Source organism: Phalaenopsis equestris, unplaced genomic scaffold (assembly GCF_001263595.1).
Source record: "Phalaenopsis equestris unplaced genomic scaffold, ASM126359v1 Scaffold000745, whole genome shotgun sequence".
NCBI classification, from domain to species: Eukaryota; Viridiplantae; Streptophyta; class Magnoliopsida; order Asparagales; family Orchidaceae; genus Phalaenopsis; species Phalaenopsis equestris.
In genome coordinates, this window is record NW_018165185.1 from 249,603 (window position 1) to 268,289 (window position 18,687).

The 18,687-nt window shown below is 36.4% G+C and overlaps 1 protein-coding gene and 1 pseudogene across 4 annotated transcripts in view; one reads left to right on the forward strand and one right to left on the reverse strand.

The window, feature by feature from the left end:
- Positions 1–18,687, reverse strand: part of LOC110030630 (CLP protease regulatory subunit CLPX3, mitochondrial-like) — a 76,240-nt gene that overhangs the window by 27,207 nt on the left and 30,346 nt on the right. For 2 of the 4 annotated variants that reach the window (XM_020733436.1, XM_020733435.1), the window contains exons 6-8: positions 10,403–10,477; positions 10,231–10,320; positions 4,824–4,880 (exon numbers count right to left, since the gene is read on the reverse strand). In XM_020733436.1, coding sequence (XP_020589095.1) covers positions 4,824–4,880; positions 10,231–10,320; positions 10,403–10,477 — 222 coding nt within the window. The remainder of the gene's footprint in view (positions 1–4,823; positions 4,881–10,230; positions 10,321–10,402; positions 10,478–18,687) is intronic. The other 2 variants (XM_020733437.1, XM_020733438.1) reach the window with 2 other exon arrangements.
- On the forward strand, positions 2,614–3,047 carry LOC110030631 (annotated as a pseudogene).

Here is an 18,687-nt window from a genome sequence, read left to right on the forward strand (position 1 = left end):
TAGATTCTCCTTATTATCTCTGAACTTCTCCAACAAACCTCTCAATAAATGTATAACTTCCATAGTAGACCTTCCTGGCATAAATCCAAATCGATTATGAGAAATTTTTGTGATGCGTCTTAACCTATGTTCAATTACACTTTCCCATAATTTTAAAGTATGACACATCAACTTAATTCCTCTATAATTTGCAGACTCTTTTGCATCCCCTTTATTCTTAAAAATGGGGACCAAAATACTCTTCCTCGACTCCTCAGACATCTTTTTAGTTTTTAAAATAATATTAAAGAGTTTAGTAAGCCAAGAGACTCCCAAATCTCTCAAATATTTCCACACTTCAATTGGGATATCATCAGGTCCTACAGACTTTCCACCCTTGGTTTTCTTTAAAGCCTCCTAAACTTCTTTTTTTGCTAATGCAACGGTAAAAATGAATTTTTTTATTATTATTCGTGATATTAAGATCACTAAGGACGTTCGTATTTTCAGAAACTTCATTAAAAAGTTTATCAAAGTAACTCACCTACCTATGTTGAATATTTTTTTATAAGAAAAGTACTTTTTTATTTTCATATTTAATACACTTTACTTGAGTTAAATATTTACTTTTCTTTTCTCTTTGTTTGGCTAGTTTATACATATATTTTTTGCCCTCCTTAGTATCTAAAAGCAGAATTTTTAGTGTCACAGATTGTTCTTTTAGACTCCCTGCGGGTCGTTTTATATTTTTCTATATTTTCCTCAATTCTCTAAGCTTGTACATTTAAACTAATTTTATAACATAACTTCTTATATTTTATCTTTTCTTGCACATTTTTATTCCACCACCAACTATTTGTATTTATAAAAAATTTTCTTTTTGATTCTCTAAGTACATCTTTTGTTATATGTTTAATAGTGTTTGTTACTTTATCCCACATAAGTTTACTTCTTCATCAACTTCCCAAATCTTAAAATTTTGAAGTTTACTCATAGAAATAATTTTATTTGTGTCTCTTAGGTGTTCTCATATAATTTTATGGCAATGACTCATATTATTCTTTATTTTATAACTCTTCATCTTAAAATTCAGAACTAATAATCGATGTTGAGTACTTGAATTCTCACTTGGAATGACCTTACAATCCAATCGCGACGATCTCTTCTTCTCATAAGAAAATAATCAATTTGTGTTTTATTAGATCCACTCTTATAAGTAATAAAATGTTCATCTATTTTCTTGAATAAAGTATTAGTAATAACAAAATCATACGCTAAAGCAAAATCTAAAATAGCTCTACCTTCTTCATTAGTTACTCCAAAACCGTAGCCACCATGAATATTTCTGAAATCTTCTACCACTCTACCGACATGTCCATTTAAATCTCCTCCAATAAAAATTCCTTCTTCAATAGGTATCATTTGCATTAAGTGTTCTAAGTCATTCCAAAATTTATCTTTAGACACTGTATCTAAACCTACTTGAGGAACATAAACACTTATAATCTAATCATTTCTAACGCTAATTGTTAATCGCTTAATTAACCTACAAAATTTAATTTAAAATAACAATGAGCTAATCAAACAGGTGAAAACTCATACCCATAAACTACAATAATATAAGAGAAAAGAAAACAATATGCACGACCCGACCCGAGTTTTAGAGTTAATCAAGACGGGAATGGACCGTCAGACGATGGGAAATAAAATTTCGATGTTTAAATATTATAACTAGCTATTAACAAAATGAAAGTGTTACAAATTAAATGAATTAAAGTTGTATATTTAAAATTTTCTCATTATTGATTGTCCACATCTTCTATAAATGTTATCTCTTCTAACACTCATCGTTAATTGCTTAATTAGCCTAACAAAAGTTAGATTAAAATAAAAAATAGCTAAACAAACTGGTGAATACTTATACTCATAAATTACAGGAATAAAAGAGAAAAGAAAGTTATATGCATGTCAGTTAAGTTTTTAATAAATCAATAAAAACTTTTGATGATATTCAAAGATATTTACTATGTCAATAGTATATCAATATCATACTATATTTGTACAACCGTTAGAAGAGCATCATCTAAAAACTGTGTCAATTAAGACAAGTCAATATCCATATCACTTTTCATATACATGCACGGGTACCTTCGTGTTCCCTCACCAAGAACACTAATAAATGACTTCATCATAATCAAGCATACATAAATAATCATAATATATATATATATATATATATATATATATTTATATATATTATAATTCAAAATTTCATATCAGTCAACATGTCATATATAATGCATCATTTATTTCATAATATGTGACTATAAGCAACATACCCAGATGACCAATAAGGTTTAATAATAGAAAAATAAATTTCATTAATCACGCATGAATAACAATCCATACAACCGATTTAGAATAACAATAAATACGGTATAAAATTTATTTAATATTTTAAATAAGTTATTAACATTTTCAGTATTCTATTATTTTAATTCATCTTTTCTTTGTAATTAATATATATTATATATATATATATATATATTGTGTCGCTGGTTGCATCACAGATATTCAGTTAAGTTCCCGTAATCGCAGGCTTCGTCGCCCTCAACCTCCGTCACCGGTGCAACAATGAGTCATATGCATAGCCGCGGCAAGGGTATTTCCTCTTCGACTTTGCCTTATAAGAGAACTCCTCCGAGGATGTAGAGGAGAACATTTGCAAGTTAGCGAAAAAGGGACCGACGCCATCACAAATCGGTGTAATTCTTTGCGACTCTCACGGTATTGCTCAGGTAAAGAGTGTGACTGGAAGCAAGATTCTCAAGATCCTCAAAGCGCACGGGCTTGCACCGGAGATTCCCGAAGATCTGTATCATCTGATTAAGAAGGCCGTTGCCATAAGGAAGCACTTGGAAAGAAACCGGAAGGATAAAGACTCAAAGTTCCGGCTTATTCTTGTGGAGAGCAGGATCCATCAGCTGGCTTGTTACTATAAGAAGACGAAGAAACTTCCACCAGCGTGGAAATACGAGTTTACGACGGCAAGCACGCTTGTGGCATAGGAGCATTTTAGTGCATGCTTTTTTCGACGTGGATCAACCGATGAGCCGTTTCCTCCTTTCTTACGACGGCCCCTCGCAACTGCTTTTGAGAAGTTAATAAACATGGATATTCATTTTGTTGCGTTTGTTTTGATTAGATTTTTTTTACTCTCTTGGCTGCTATGACAATAATACTTTTATTATGATTGTGTGGCTTTGGAGAGTCTAATTCTATATATATATATATATATGTGTGTGTGTGTGTGTGTGTGTAAGTATTAGTGCGCAACTGGTGACCTGTTGGTTGACAGCTTCGACGTAAGTCCCCTCAGTCCCTAATTCGAATCTCTCTGGATCGATTAGCACATTTGGGGTGGACAGACACATCTTGTCGTTCATCCTTTTTAATATATATATGTATGGATGTATAAGTATTAAAATTCCTATTAAATGTTTTAATTAAAATTATTATACTCACCTTATAATCCTTTTGATCAACCGAGCCTTATCGATCGCTCTAATCACTCGAGAAGAAGCCTCTCCCTTCCCCACACGCGATTTCGATCCTCAGCATTGGTTAGACTCCCTCCCGCACGAGTTTCCTTTACTATAGTCAACACTGCCTTCTTCTATACAGGAAAAGCTCGGCTTCCTCTTCATGAATTTAGCCTACATCTTTTTCCTCCTTTTCTGTTTGATAGTGACTTTGACTCCTCGCTCTCTGTCGATGTCACGACTCAATCAAGCAGTGAAAGTCTGTGCGCCGAGCTTGATATAATCTGAATTTCAATTCAACTAAAGGCAATTCAAATATAATTAGATTCAGACGGGGCCTGACTTAAATCCAGCAAATTTATAGGTAGAAACTCTGCATGGCCTGTTTTCAAACTCAGAATCTTGAACTGTACTTTATAAGTGCCAGCAAACACAAGAATAGTAAGACAGGCCTGCAAGTGACAAAATAGAGGAAGGGATAATGTTAAGGTGAATGGTGATGCCAGTGGGGAAAGGAAGTCCAGAGAACCACAGAGACTTGAGAAATTTAGTAGGATAGAAAGGGGCCAGTGGTTGGCATAAGGATGCAAATGATTAAAGGATCAAGAAAAAAGAAATGGTATCTAAATTTAGGCTTATATTTCAAGATAATACCTAGAACAAAAGATTATTCATAGATTCCTAATTACCCTCAACAACAACAAAACTATCTAACCCATAAAGCTGTATGACAGTCTATCAAATTAATCAGCTTAGTCACCCAATAAAGCTACGCTAAGCAATAACTGGAGCACATTTACTGAACGAGCTCACTCCCACTCACACTCATCCTGTGAGTACAACTCAAAATAAAAATCAGATTAATAAGTCAAACTCTACTACTCTAGTGAGTTTCAACTTTGACCCCTAGTAAGAAAAGTAAAAGGACATAACAAAAATGGCAATATAGAGGATGGTCTGAATTCCAACTGGGCTTTCATTGCACTTAATACATAATCACCAATATTCAAGATAAATAAAAAGCAGAATAATCCCAAATCCAATAAAGCCGCTTGACTAAATTCCTTCCTACATTTTTATTAAGTAAAAGGAGCGACCACTATAAACGGAGTAAAGCAGCACAAAAAAATTTGATGACCATTAACTAAAACCAAGGTAAATTTGACAAAATTAACAACATTGTAACAAATAAAAACACGCAAAACACTGCATTATAAAGCGTATCTTTAAGAAAGCTTATTAGATGAGATATGAAGCCCTAAGCAAACTCGGATCACAAAATAGTGTAAAAAATGAAGGTACCGCAACAGTCTCTTGACGAAGATGCATCGAAGAAGATTTCTCAGAAACATTGACAGTCTGCACAATAAATTTTGGAGATTATTTGAAATAATTTCAACAAAAAATAAAAGATAAAAAGGTTAAAATGATCCATAGATGATTTGTGAAAGGCCGTTTTAGTTTAACTATTCAATGTGTTCAATTTAGTTCATTGAACTCCTCACATATGATTCAAAATAGTCTATCTGTTTAGATTAATTTTGATCATATTTGTAGGGATAAGAGACTAAATTGGACACATTATATAGTCTAGGAATAAAATGATCCCACATAAAAAGTTTAAGGACCATTTTGACCCTTTTTTTTTTTTTTTTAAAACAAAGATTCAAAAATTACGAATACGAAAATATGACCTTCAAAGACAAAAAAAAATTGCCCACGAAGATAAACCATTTTATGAGAGAATATGGCTAAGAGAAACATTTTAAAATACATTAAAAAAAACATGAAGAAGCTTCCATTTCATTGTCTGATATAATTTTTTGAAGTTGATGAGACCTCAAACAAAACATGGAGGCAGGGCCGAAACCAGCCTCTGTTTTGAGGGCGAGAAAATTTATAAAATTAAAATAATAATAATAAAATAAAAAGATAGTACATTATTCAAAACAAAATCTTTTGTTTATAATCGATAAATTAAATAATAATTACAAAAAATTCAACATGCTTGGTATAATAATTATGTTAGGTATTCTTCAAATTATTTTGAATTAAACTTTTGTGTAACATTATCTACCATTGATTGAGAAAAATAATAAGTTATTGGCTGATGGGGTCCCTTCGGCACATATCCTCATCAAATTCAATCATTTTCATTAACATTGCAACTCCAAATCAGAGGTCAAAGCCCAAGATTAGTTGGAAAATTGTTAATATCAATCCGATCCATTTAAGGTATTTAATAAAAAAATGAAAAAGAACCTAACAAATAAATTTAGTTGTTAATTTCCATGCGACCAAAATAGTTTTGTTAATATAAAGAAAATAAAAAATATATTCATGGAAAAGGAAAATCTAAAGCTTCAATTTTTGCACTAACAAACTTATACCGGAATTAACCTAAACCACGATAGAAAAAATAAATATTATAACTAAAAAGTAAATAGACAGTTACAATCACACACTTGAAAGGGAAATTACAACGAGCACAACACGAACTCACACTAGGACTTGACCCATAGGTGGTGAAGGTCGGCTAGCTGGTTGGGACAGCCAAATGAGGGGTTGGAATCGCATTGGCTGCGAAGCAGTATCCTGGGACGGAAGGGCAGCAGATGAGGAAGCAAGCGGAGCAGCAAGGTGAGGTAGGAAAGGCTGGAACAGCCTGGGGACAGCAGGAAAACAGTGGGTTTACAATTTTCCAGATGACAACAACAAAGGGGCAAAGTAGGGGACTACAGGGCAGCAAGAGGTGGCTGTCTGAGACAAAGGCAGCGAGCAAGAAGGGCTGGAATGGAAAGACTGCAGTGAAAAACAACAAAAGCTGCTATCCTGGAGGCGACTGCAGTAGAGAAGGGCAACATGGAGCGGCGGGAAGCAATGAGGGAAGGATAAATCATTAACTCGGGAGTGAGATATGTCAGAGCACCACTCGACCCTTAGATATAGCCCTCGAAGGGAAAAACGGACGACGACAGTTGTCCTGACAGAATTCTAACCTAAAACACAAGAAATAAGATATAAATAGTCTTAGGGTAAATAGGAGTGGGCCCCAGTCCAAATAGAAGGGAAATCCACGTAAAGGAATGGTCAACCGGTCCAAGCTGCGATCACTCGCGGAAGTTTTCTGTAGCAATGGATGCAGTGTCTCCTTGTTGCTCCTGTGTTAGAAAGTCAAATAAAAAAATTTAAGAAGCATGGTTCAAGACCAAGAAGCGAAGAAAATACAGGTTAAGTATCTCTCATACTAATCAAGACTTTTGAACATTGGCAGTCCATCATGGACTCTCATCAAACAATTTGTCATAAGAAAGGTGACGTGGGAGCGTCATATCAGCCGCAGGCGCGACAAATGTCGCACACAACCGGCTCTATAGTGGTGGGAGAGGGATCGAGCGATCCTTCCTTGTGCGCAATTCCCTACTATTTGGAGCAGAGCCCACTCCTCTTTACCCTAAGGCTATATATATGTTATTTGTTGTGTTTAGGTCATTTTTGCTTTATTTTTTCTACCTTCAGTCTCTTTTCCCCTTGCTATGGGTGTATCTGATGACAGGTGGTGCTCCAGTTGTATCATGCTCCAAAGTGATGATTACCTCCGCATATTTCCTTCTCTTTTCCCCTCATCTGCTTGATGTTGCCCTCCCTACAGCCCCTCCTTGTTGTTGTCACCTCTCCTTGCTCCTTCCAGGTTGTTGCCACCCTCCCTACATTGCACTCTTTTTGCCAACCAGACCAACCCGGCTCCTAATGCTATCCAGCTGCCAAGCTATCTTCTTCTCACAGGCATTAAAACTCTCGACCATCTACCGCTCTCCGTGTCCACTACCCCGATACGTAGCCTAGCACCTTCGATCCTTGACCAAGAGAAATTTTTATGTTCTTGTTGGTGTTTTCCGATTTCCAAGCATCTTCGTTTGCAATCACTTTTGAATTTCAGTAATAATATATTCATTTCGTTGTCGTTATGGGTTAACTCCGGTATCAATAAGTAGTAGATCCATTAATCAAACAAAAACAATATTAAGTAAATGAAAAGATCAGCAAATGGAAGGCTGTAATTATGAAGTTGTTAATGCAAAATTTGAAATAGAATAACATAATGAAATTCTCAATATAAACTTATCAAGTTTTTATATACAGATAAATTGAAGTTTAAGGATGTTGGAAACTTCTGCTTTAAAAAAAAACAGTTAAATGTACTTATCATAAGCAATGTCATTTAGTCGTTAGGCTTAGTTTTATTATTAACTTTGCATAATGAAAAAAAAAGCTTAAAACTAGTTATTTACTTATTTTCTTTTATGCAAAACGTTTTTATTACTATTTTTTTCTCCAGGTGGGACAATTGCCTGTATGTAAATATATTTGAGTACTTTTATATTGTTATATAAAAAGTAAAAAATTCATTTGTTTTCTCCTTTTTCCAGTAAATCTGAAGCTTGAGCCGAATCTATTGGCAGAGAGCAGATTTTGGATGTAGGTATTTAGGAGGGAATTAGAGAAAGAAACAAGGAAAAAGTAAGAGAAGAGGGGAATTTAGGCCTTAAGGAAGGAAACCCCAGATATTGTTCTATTTCTGACAGTTTATATGGGTGGAACTCATTTCGAGGCAAAAATTTCAATTTGTCATTGCTAGGATTTTTGTGTCTAGAAGTGCACTCGCTGTCACACCCATGCCGACCCCCAAAGATCAACCAGAGGTATAACGAGGAAGACAATTTAACCGGACTCAACTTTCACTAACACGCATCCTGGCTTGTACTCACTGAGTGAGTGAAGAACTCGTCTTATTAAAATTTTTACCAATTAAACTCTTACATTTCAATTCTTCAAACATTTATTAACAAATTAAATAGCATAATCGTGTACAAAGCAATCAATAGATAAAAAACAGAGCTTCTAAAGAACTTCAATACATAGAATCATACGCACCCAAAAAGTACATCTGTATTAAATATTACAGTTTCAGAAGCACCTAAGATTGTAAAGCCAAAAACTATACCTGACTACATGATCCATATATTCATTTCCCATTTTGAAAACCATCACTGAAATAGCTGGTGAGTCGCACTCAATGAGATAAACATTGTGAAAATAAGATTCAAACTTACGAGAAAGATATAACATGTATGTTGATATGAGATTAACACGAGTAATTCATTTATAATCACAATTGACTTAGTGCACAGTAATAATGAATAAACAAGTTCTAATACATGAATAATAAAGATAACATGATTATAAGTAATAAATGCAGCAATTTAAGAAAACATAAAGTTACTAACTAATCTTTTAACTCGTTATACTAAGTAATGTCATATATGCATTTATTTTTTTTATTTTAATTCATGTTTTCGGCTTTCTTCATCTTAGAAATGTAAAATAAGCAAATGTTCTCGCATTATGAACGAATGTGGGCAAAGAAGTTAGACTATAAAACTAATAATAGAATATGATCTTGAAATATTAATATACTCACTCGTAAATGAGTGCAATTAGTAGATATTATGTTTCTCAAAAAGAAAAATAACTTATGCATTCAAGAAACTAAATGGGTTGAAGAAAATGTTAAGAAGATTCATAGCTTAAGTTTTAATTTTTAGTATTTTGGTAGGAGTCGTACTAAAAATGATGTAAACATAACTATAGATAAATGTTTGAAAGATAATATTGTAAAAATTAATAGAATTAGAGATATAATTATAATCATAGAATTGTCGTTGATATTAAGTTTCTTAATATTACAAGTACTTATGCTCCTCAAATAGGTTTAGATGTTATAAAAAAAAAATTCGAATGACCTAAAAGAATTAATACAAATGATACATTCTAAAGAAAAATTTTAATTGGCGGAGATTTAAATGGACATGTTGGTAGAGTGATACAAATCATCATCATCATCATCATCATCATCATCCTCATCCAAAATTATCATAGTTTCGATGTACCCCTAAACGAAATCAAATTTGAACACAAGTGGACTCATTTGAAAGGTTTTGACGATCCGGATGTACTCATGCAATTCGTTTTGTGAAACAACGCTCTAATGAATATTTTTATGTATGACCAATTTTAAGCATGATAACTCAAAGCGCAAAATTTCATGTAAAACATGGTATTCAACCGTCGTCACACTTGTTGCATTCTTTTTAATACATAATAATGAACATGATGTAGCTTATGAAATAAAATTTCGAGCACTAAAATAATTTGTGCAGACTATAATAGATTTAGGATCTATTTAGGAAAAATTGTTATTCAATTTTAGATTGTGATTTGGATTCATTATATTAAATTTCCATTTTAATTAAGGCTAATTTTAATTTTAGTTCAAGTGAATATTAGATTTGTATTTGAATTAAATAATAATTTTAATTTTAGCTTAAGTGAAGCACAAGTCCCAATTGAGCTAAGCTAAGCAACCACCTAGTGACACTAGTAATAATGGGCCCTAGGTCTAGATGTCCCTAAATCTGTAAGTCAAAAGAGAGGTTGACCAAAAAAATGGGGTCAATACCAACAAGCATTTTCAATGATTGCATATGAGAAAAAAAAAAGATTTGCTCAAAAGATTAAGCAAGGTTGGCAAATGAACGCGAAAATTTTATCAAATGTAAACAGGAAAGAGCTTAAGGTGATATAAATGTTAAAACGTCAAATCAAATTAAAAAAAAATACTGAAAAAAAAGGAAAGCTCAGCCATTACTTTTCCACTTACAGTTCCTTCTAACATTTTCAATAAGGCCTGCTGGACACCTTCGCCAGATACATCTCGACTAATGTTAAAGCTCTCACCCTGCAGCATGAAGAAGAAAAATGAGATTTTTTATAATTAAAAATAAATATATATAACTCAACAGCTTGATAATTTATAGAACCTTCTTTGTTATTTTATCAATTTCATCAATGTACACAATGCCTTGTTGAGCAGCTTGGACGTTGAACTCAGCCACCTAATTTCAAGAAAACAAAACTGTTTCTTAAAGACATGAAATACCCAAACGGAAGGGCCAGATAACTCACGAGATCAGAATAAGCCATACATTGATTGTAAAACCCAATTTCTAATTATTGCAAAACACCGCTGTCGGTCAACTTTTCAATAGATTTATTTGAAAAATATGAATATAAAAATAATTTTTGAAATTTAATTTAATATAATAGATATATAGTTTGGATTTTGAAAGTAGTATGTTTTAATTTTTGAAAAATGAGACCAAATGGATCTCATTCGTCCAATAGTTTGCATAATCGTGCCCGATACCGCGAATACTACACCCTCAAAAACCTCGGCGATAAACTCAATCCTGCAAACTAAGAGATTTGTGACATCTGTTTGGTCTGCGAATCTTTTTATGTTTGATCGACAAGTTCCCCTATCTAATACAAAGATTAAATAGAGTTTATTTTATCTGGGTTCCAAGTTCCCTATAGAGGCAAGCTCCTATAGTTAATTACATCTCAAGTGACGGGAGTCACTTGAGAATGGGAAGTCAGTTGAGAAAACTCTCGATAATGATCAGTGGTTATAGTCTTCAAGAATTCAAGGTTCAGGGTTTCACGGTAGGACGTGGAAAGGCAAATGAGAGTGGCTCCAATATGAACAATTATTTTAGGAGTCCAAAGGAAGGAACAGGTAGGGGATGTCATAGATCCTGAGGAGAAACCTCAGTGACATCCCAGACTATCCTACTGTGTGGCTGCATTTTTAGAGAAGATGTTATTTGAATGTTCAATTCTGCCAATTTTATTATTTGAGACTTACATTTGCATAATACCCGATTATGCAAATAGCCCACAGAAATAAGAGGGTTTACGTCGTGTCACACGACAACCTCGAAACCTAAGGCGAGTTAGGACTTACGCTGCACAACATGGTTGTACAGAAGCCTAAAAAGGGAGTGTGGATTTACGTAGCACTAGGCGAGCTACCTCGAAGTCCTGTCGGATGTTATTATGCTGGGAAGGGATAATGTTGAAGAAGATCCTCTTGTTGCTCGGTCTGAATTCCTCGCCATGCTGCCCACAAAGTTGGCTCCAAGCTCCTATCGTCGCGACGGCTCCAGAGTTTAAGTGTTTGAGATTAGCAGTTTACGCTTCACAGTTTTGGTGTCAATGTTTGGTTTTGTTTTGTTTCAAGTTTGGATTTGCATGCAGAGTAAGCAAATTGCAGGAAAATAAAATGTACTTGAAAGGTAAAAATGCAGTAAAGTAAAATGTTGTAGATAAACTGTAAAAGTGTACATGTGCATCTGCTACTGTTACGTTATTAATGTTGCGAGCATAGTATGATTTGCAGTATATTTAAACATACTTGCAAGAAAAATAAATAAGGCAAAAAAACCCGCATGAAAGTCATAAAAAAAAGTAGTAGAAATCACGAGCAAAAGAAACCTGTAATCACATATGACAGCTCAGGACTAGGTATAAGAAATTGGTAAAAGTGAGGGCTCAGAGCTAAGCTGTGTGCTTCCCGACCTTGAGTAAGAGTTGTCAACTCGATAATCTACAGGAGGTAGTTTTTAACCTCAATTCAAATGACTAACCATGAACTTTTGTAAATTTTCATAGAAAAATTATTTGATTTTCATGCAAAAGTTGTTGTTTAAGTCTTTTTTATGCAGAGTTCTTTTTAACATGCAAAAGGGATTTTATTTTATTTTCGTAAATATTTTTGTAAAGTCTTATATTCCACAGACTAGTTACTCTAATCGTGCTAGAACTACTGACATTATAACTACTGACAACCTAAGAGTGTCAAGGGCAACGATCCCACCAAGAATCGGCAAATAGTATCATGGGTCATTCCCTCTCCCTTATTGAAGATCCTTGAGGTAGGAGATACTATTCTAATAATCTCAGTTCGTATCCCCCGTTTAAGCACACATAAACAATGTCATCATCGCCCTCACCACCTAGACCCAGACTTATCCTAGTCCGATGATCCATATGCGTTAAGAAATTTCTCCAATTGTCAGAAGGATTTGAGTGTAATATCCAAGCTTAAATCCCGGTGCACTGGGTTTTATTGTAGGTTAAGTCATTTTGGGAATTTCACTATTGATTTAATTAAGGAAACATGAACTACGTCTCGATGCATCCTGGTGTCTAGTGTCTTGATCAGTTTGTGAATCGGGGTCAAGTGCCAAGTTTCATTATTTATTCAAAAATTAGGTGGATGAACGCTCACATAGGATGTGCTTCTAAAATCTAGGAAGTCTATGCTGAGAATTAGGTGGATGAACTCTCACCTAGAGCGTGCTCCTAAAATCTAGGAAGCCTATGTTGAGTTAGGTGGATGGATTCTCACCTAGGGTGTGCTCCTAAAATCTAGGAAGACTATGCTGAGGATTAGGTGGATGGGCTCTCACCTATGGTGTGCTCCTAAAACTCTAGGAAACCTACTCTTTAACTTATGCTTAAGGTGATTTAAGGTTTTCTATATCTTCCAATTAATTAAATCATCAATCCCCATCTTTATGACTTAACATTTAAAAATAAATAAAACTAAAGGAGGTCGAACCACTTCCAAAACTAGTAAAGCCAAAGCGGGAGAAAAGCAAGTGAATCAACTTAAAAAAACTTTTAAATTCTTTCAATATTGTAATTAAATCGGCCCTCAAGAGGAGTGTTTAAATCTACTCCAAGACAATGTTTTGAGCGGTCCAAAATAGCAACTTTTAAAGTTTCCAAATCAACATGTAAATCAGTGCTTAAATGATGCCCAAAACTGCTCTAAACAACAATTTTAAAATTCCCAAATAGCTCTCATGTAAGCCCAAAACATTAATTTTAAATGTTACAAAATTAGCTAGAAAAACTAGCCCAAAATAGTGACAAAGTCTCCCTAAAAAAAGGTACATTTAAAGCTCCTGAAAACTGCAGCGAAACCAGTCTGAACCCGTCCCAAAATAACCCTCAAACATCACTTAAATTGCCTCAACCAGCTTTTTTTTAAATGGACCCAAACAACACTTGTAGAAACTCCAAAACAGTGAAATCGAAGAGCCAAAACAGTGCTATTTAGTGCTTCCCAGCAGCAACAATATGACTAGAATACGACAACATTTAACTCTTCCCGGCAGCAGAAATACAAGACAAACAAAATAACATTTTATTTTTCTAAGACCACAAGTTTATAAGACTTAAAACAGCATCTGTCATTTCGAAACTTTCAATTCAGCAAGTAGACATACAAATACTGAAGCTTATGTGTATTGTAAAAGATAGGTAAATGCATTATCTTGTTGCAACATAAAATATTTGAGTGCTATGCATACTCATGTGAAAGTTTGAGGCAATAGACATGTAAAAGCACATGGATTGAGTGGATGTTTATGCAAATTTTCCTAACTCGTAGATGCATGTATTGCATAAATAAAATGAGCGGTACAGGAACAAAACAAGAATTCGTTACTTAGTTGCTACAATCGCTAAGGTTCTGCACTACAAAGCTTTTCAGAAGCTCTGGGGAGTTTTGTGTTCCTCCTACCTCCAATGCGGGCGAGGGAGGGTCAGTTGAGTGAGGCGGGCGACTTTGATGCGGACGAGAGGTGAGCGGGGCTTCGGCGCTAAGAAAGGAGGGAGTTCGGTCGAGCACGAGTCCCGTCGCACAGAGGAGAAGCGAGAGTGAGCTTCTATCGGGAGCTGCGATCGAGCAAAAAAAGCAATATGCATGCTGGTCTTTCATATTTCTGATAGCAGAGTTAACCAAAAATCGCAACAGAATGGAAATATTATTGTTGAAATCCAAAGAGGATTACAAACAAAAACACTTGAAAATAGAAAAACAAATCAAAAGACTACCAATGGCGAGGATCGAGGGTGGAGGGTTGCAGTCGAGGTAGTTGAAACAAGGAGCAATAGGTGTCAGAGAGGCTTCACGGCAGCAAAGGGTGGCGGTTTGGCGACTAGACATCAAACAAGAGGATGTGGGAAGGTGCGGCAGCAAGTAGCGTTTATAGAGGGTGTGACAACATGCAGCGGCCATGGAGGGTGCGGCAACAAGTAGCGGCTATGGAGGGTGTGGCAACAAGCAAGAGAAAGCGAGAAACATGCGGTAGCGAGCAACAACTATGGAAGGTGCGGAATCAAGCAAGGGGGGGCGCGAAAGGGGAAGAACACAGGGAGAAAACCACCACCTCAGAGCATGATACAGCCGAAGCACCGCCTACCCTCGGATACAGCCCTAGCTAAAGATAACGATGGCGTTGGCAAACTTCTGAAAAATAAAATCTAACCTAGAACAAAGAAAATAACATATAAATAGTCTTACGGGTAAAGCAGAGTAGGCCTCGCTCCAAATAGGAGGGAACCGTGCGCTAAAAAAGTTTAGCAGATCTCGATTCCACCTAGATCGAGTCGAACCCGTGCGGCAATTGCTACTTCCTCCCGCATTGGGTCTTCCCCCCCCCCCCCCCCCCCCCCTTGGGGGCGCTTCGACCTCATCTATCGAAGTCAAAGCTTCCAGTTCCTTATAGCACGAAGTCAAATCAGCTAAATTGAATGTTGTCAAAATATTGTGGTCCCCTAACAGATCGATCTTGTAAGCATTGTCATTCAGCTTTTTGAAAATGCCAAAAGGTCTATTTTCCCTATGCTTGAGCTTCCCAAAGGATTCAACCTCTTAGTGTAACTTTTCTTTCTTCAACCTAATTCACTCTAGTTCCCTTTCTTGGAAGTTCACTTTCGTCCTCATTTTATTTATCTGCGCCTGGTAGTTGTGATCCTGTTTGGTGATCTCCTTTTCCACATCTTCGTACAACCTCTGAATCTCTTGCACCCTCTCTTTTGTATCCTCAATGATCTTTGATGTTAGAAGAATTGATATTAAGTCAAGTGAAGTGAGGGGTTGCACCACTACACGATCTCAAAAGGGTGCATCTTGTGATCTGGCTCGCGGATCTGCTGTAAGCAAATTTAGCGTGGGCTAAAATCAAATCTCACTAAACATTTTTTTCTCACAAAGCACCTCAAAAGGTTCCCAAGACATTTGTTCGCCGCCTTCTTCTAACCATCCATCAGTTAGTGAGTTGTTGAACTGAACTGAAGTTTAGTGCCAAGCTTCCCCTATATGTTCTTCCAAAAGTGACTCGAAAATTTAATATCTCTGTCGGAAGTGATGGTCTCAGGTATCCCGTGTAGTCATGACCTTTCTAAAGTACAAATCAGCGACGTGGAATGCATCTAGCGTCCGGTGGCAGGGTACAAAATGCGTCATATTAAAAAATTTATCCACTACACCCATCACAGAATCCTTGTTTGGTGTGTCCTAAGAAGACCCGCCACAAAATCCATACTAACATCCACCTACAGGGCCTCCAGTACTAGTAATGGAGTGTATAGTCCTACATTTTGCCCTCTAATTTTGGTCACATGATAAATCCTATATTTTCTGGTGTGTCAATCCACATCTCTCATCAGTCGAGGCTAAAAAAGTATTCTCTCACGAGTGAGAGAATTGTCCATGTTAAAGTGTCTTGCAAGTCCTCCAATTTGCTCTCTTGAAATAGACTCTCTCAGCGAACATCTACGAATACAGAACTTATTCTGGTGGAACAGGTAAGCATCAACTCTCAGTTACTGCTCAATAGGATTCTCCTGACACTGCTCCTAGATCACTCTGAAATCTCCGTCAGTCTCGTACAACTCCTCCACTACCTCTAAGCCTACGACTTGAGTGTGCATAAAAGTGATCAACAAATGACAGTGGCTTGGTGCATCTGCTACTCAATTCTAGTTTCTCGTCTTGTGCTTAAGCAAGAATAGAAACAATGTTAAAAACTCCACCCATGGTGCATGTCGCAGTTTATTGTGACTATTCAAGAACTTCAGAGCCTCATGATCCATGAATAAGATTGACTCGCTCATTAGTAAGTAGGCACTCCAGTGATTAAGAGCTCTCACGAACGAATAGAACTCTTTGTTGTACTTCGAATATTTCCTCTCGGGCACATTAAACTTCTAACTGAGTAATGATATGGGGTGGCCTCCCTGGCTCAATACTGCTTTGATCCCCACATTGGAGTCATCACACTCCACCTCGAACCAATGATTAAATTTTGATAAAGCCAATACCGGTGCCAAAGTCGCCTTCTACTTTAGTGTATCAAAACTGGTATGAGATGCATCCACCCATTAAAATTTCTCCCTTTTCAAAAGACTTGTCCGAGGAGTTGTGATGGTGCTTAAGCTCCTGATGAAACGCATATAGAATGTGTCAACCACAAAAACTGTCTCAACTCGGTAAAGGACTGTGGGGCTATCAAACTCACAACGGTTACAATTTTTGTGGGATCCATCTGAATGCTTGCATTCGACATAATATAGCATACATGCGTTTTCAGGAAGTGACACCCATTTGGATGGGCATATAGTTTCTCTAACCACAAAGCCTTGAAGGCCAACCTCAGGTGCTGGAAGTGTTTCTCCTTAGATCCGTTGTATATCAGTAGATCATCAAAGTACACCACGACGAACTTCCTTATGTGAGCTCGGAACAATTGATTCATCAATCTCATGAACATGTCGGGTGTATTACATAATCCAAACGGCATGACTATCTACTTGTATAATCCATCATTGGTCTTGAAAGCGGTCTTCCACTCGTCCCCTAGCCTCATCTAGATCTGGTGATACCCACAACGTAAGTCATTCTCTCACTCTCTAAATTCGGCAACTTGAACAATGGGAATCTTATCATCTATTGCAAATCAATTTATCAATGTTGGCACGCTTGGAATGTGAAGACTCGTGGAAGAGGCTACGGCACACCTACCATCCTGCCTTCACCAACTTGGAAGTGTTGACCTCAATGCATAACCTTCAGCTAGCAATGGGACAATATTCAGTCCCCAAGCTTTTAAAAAACACAGTTCGGTGCATCCGCGCCCTCCCCCACCTCCGCAAGTTCGCTACAAACTAATGTAGATGGGACCCTCCTTCCTTTTTATGAGGGTGCCATTGGCATTGTCATTCGAGACGAGAAAGATGATCTTATTCTTGCGGCTGGAAATCCCATTCAGCATTAGGATAGTACTCAAGTTGAACTTGCAGCTATCTCTTCAATCAAACATTATGTGGAACCATGATATGAAGTCGAAGATTATAATATTGAAAGTAATAACCATAACATCATTACTTCGCCACAGTAAACAAAGATTGCCAACACTTGAAGACTAAGACCATATGACACAGAGAATCTCTCTTTCGTAACTTCATTCAAACAAGTTTTACTCCAGCATATAGGTAGAAAAAGGACTATAGTGGCTCGTACTTGCGCTCAAAAGGCTATACATACTAGTTTTTTTTTTGTTAGAAATATTGATAGCTCACAATTCCTTTTTCTTTTTTTTTTATTTTGACAACGCCAATGTTTTGATGGGCTAGGCCCACTTTTATACCACTTTGTTCTTTTTTCTTATTTGGTTAATGCAATATGCACATTTCAAGGAAAAGACAATGGCTCCAAGAAAATGATCCAAGAGATTGTCCAGGCAAGGTATAGGGAACCTGTATTTGATTGTAATATTGTCTATGGCCCGATTGTCAATGCACATCCTCCACGATCAGTCTTTCTTGGGTACCATCAAGAAGGGGGGTAGTACACGGGTTGGTAGACTCTCTAACCAAACCACATGCAACGAGATCCTAGACCTGATGTTGTAATTCCACACACTCTGCAAGTCTAAATATGTAGGCAGGTTGGTTTGGCAACGCTGATCGGGGGATGAGATCTATGGTTTGCTGAATATACCTCAATGGAGGCAATCCCTCAGGGAGGTTGTCGGTATTCATGCCCTGAAATTCACAAAGCAAAGGTTATATGGGCACCGATATCTCAATCTCCTCCTCGCCCCCCCCCTCCAGTATGACTAAAGTCATTGTCACTAGAGCCTCTCGTATCGAGGAGGATGGTTGTTGGGACTCTCATCTCCTCTTGCTGTCTACTCCTCTCGTGTCCTTAACGGGAAAAAGAATAATGAGTCTTCCATCCTTTTTTAATATAAGAATTTTTTAACTCGTCATACTAGGTCCTGCAGTCGAACTGTCATGGTCTCCCTAACAAAATATGACAATTATTCATAGGTATCACGTTACACCACACTTAATCTTATAGCTGATCTCCAATAGAAAACTCAACCAAACACTAATGATCCACGCA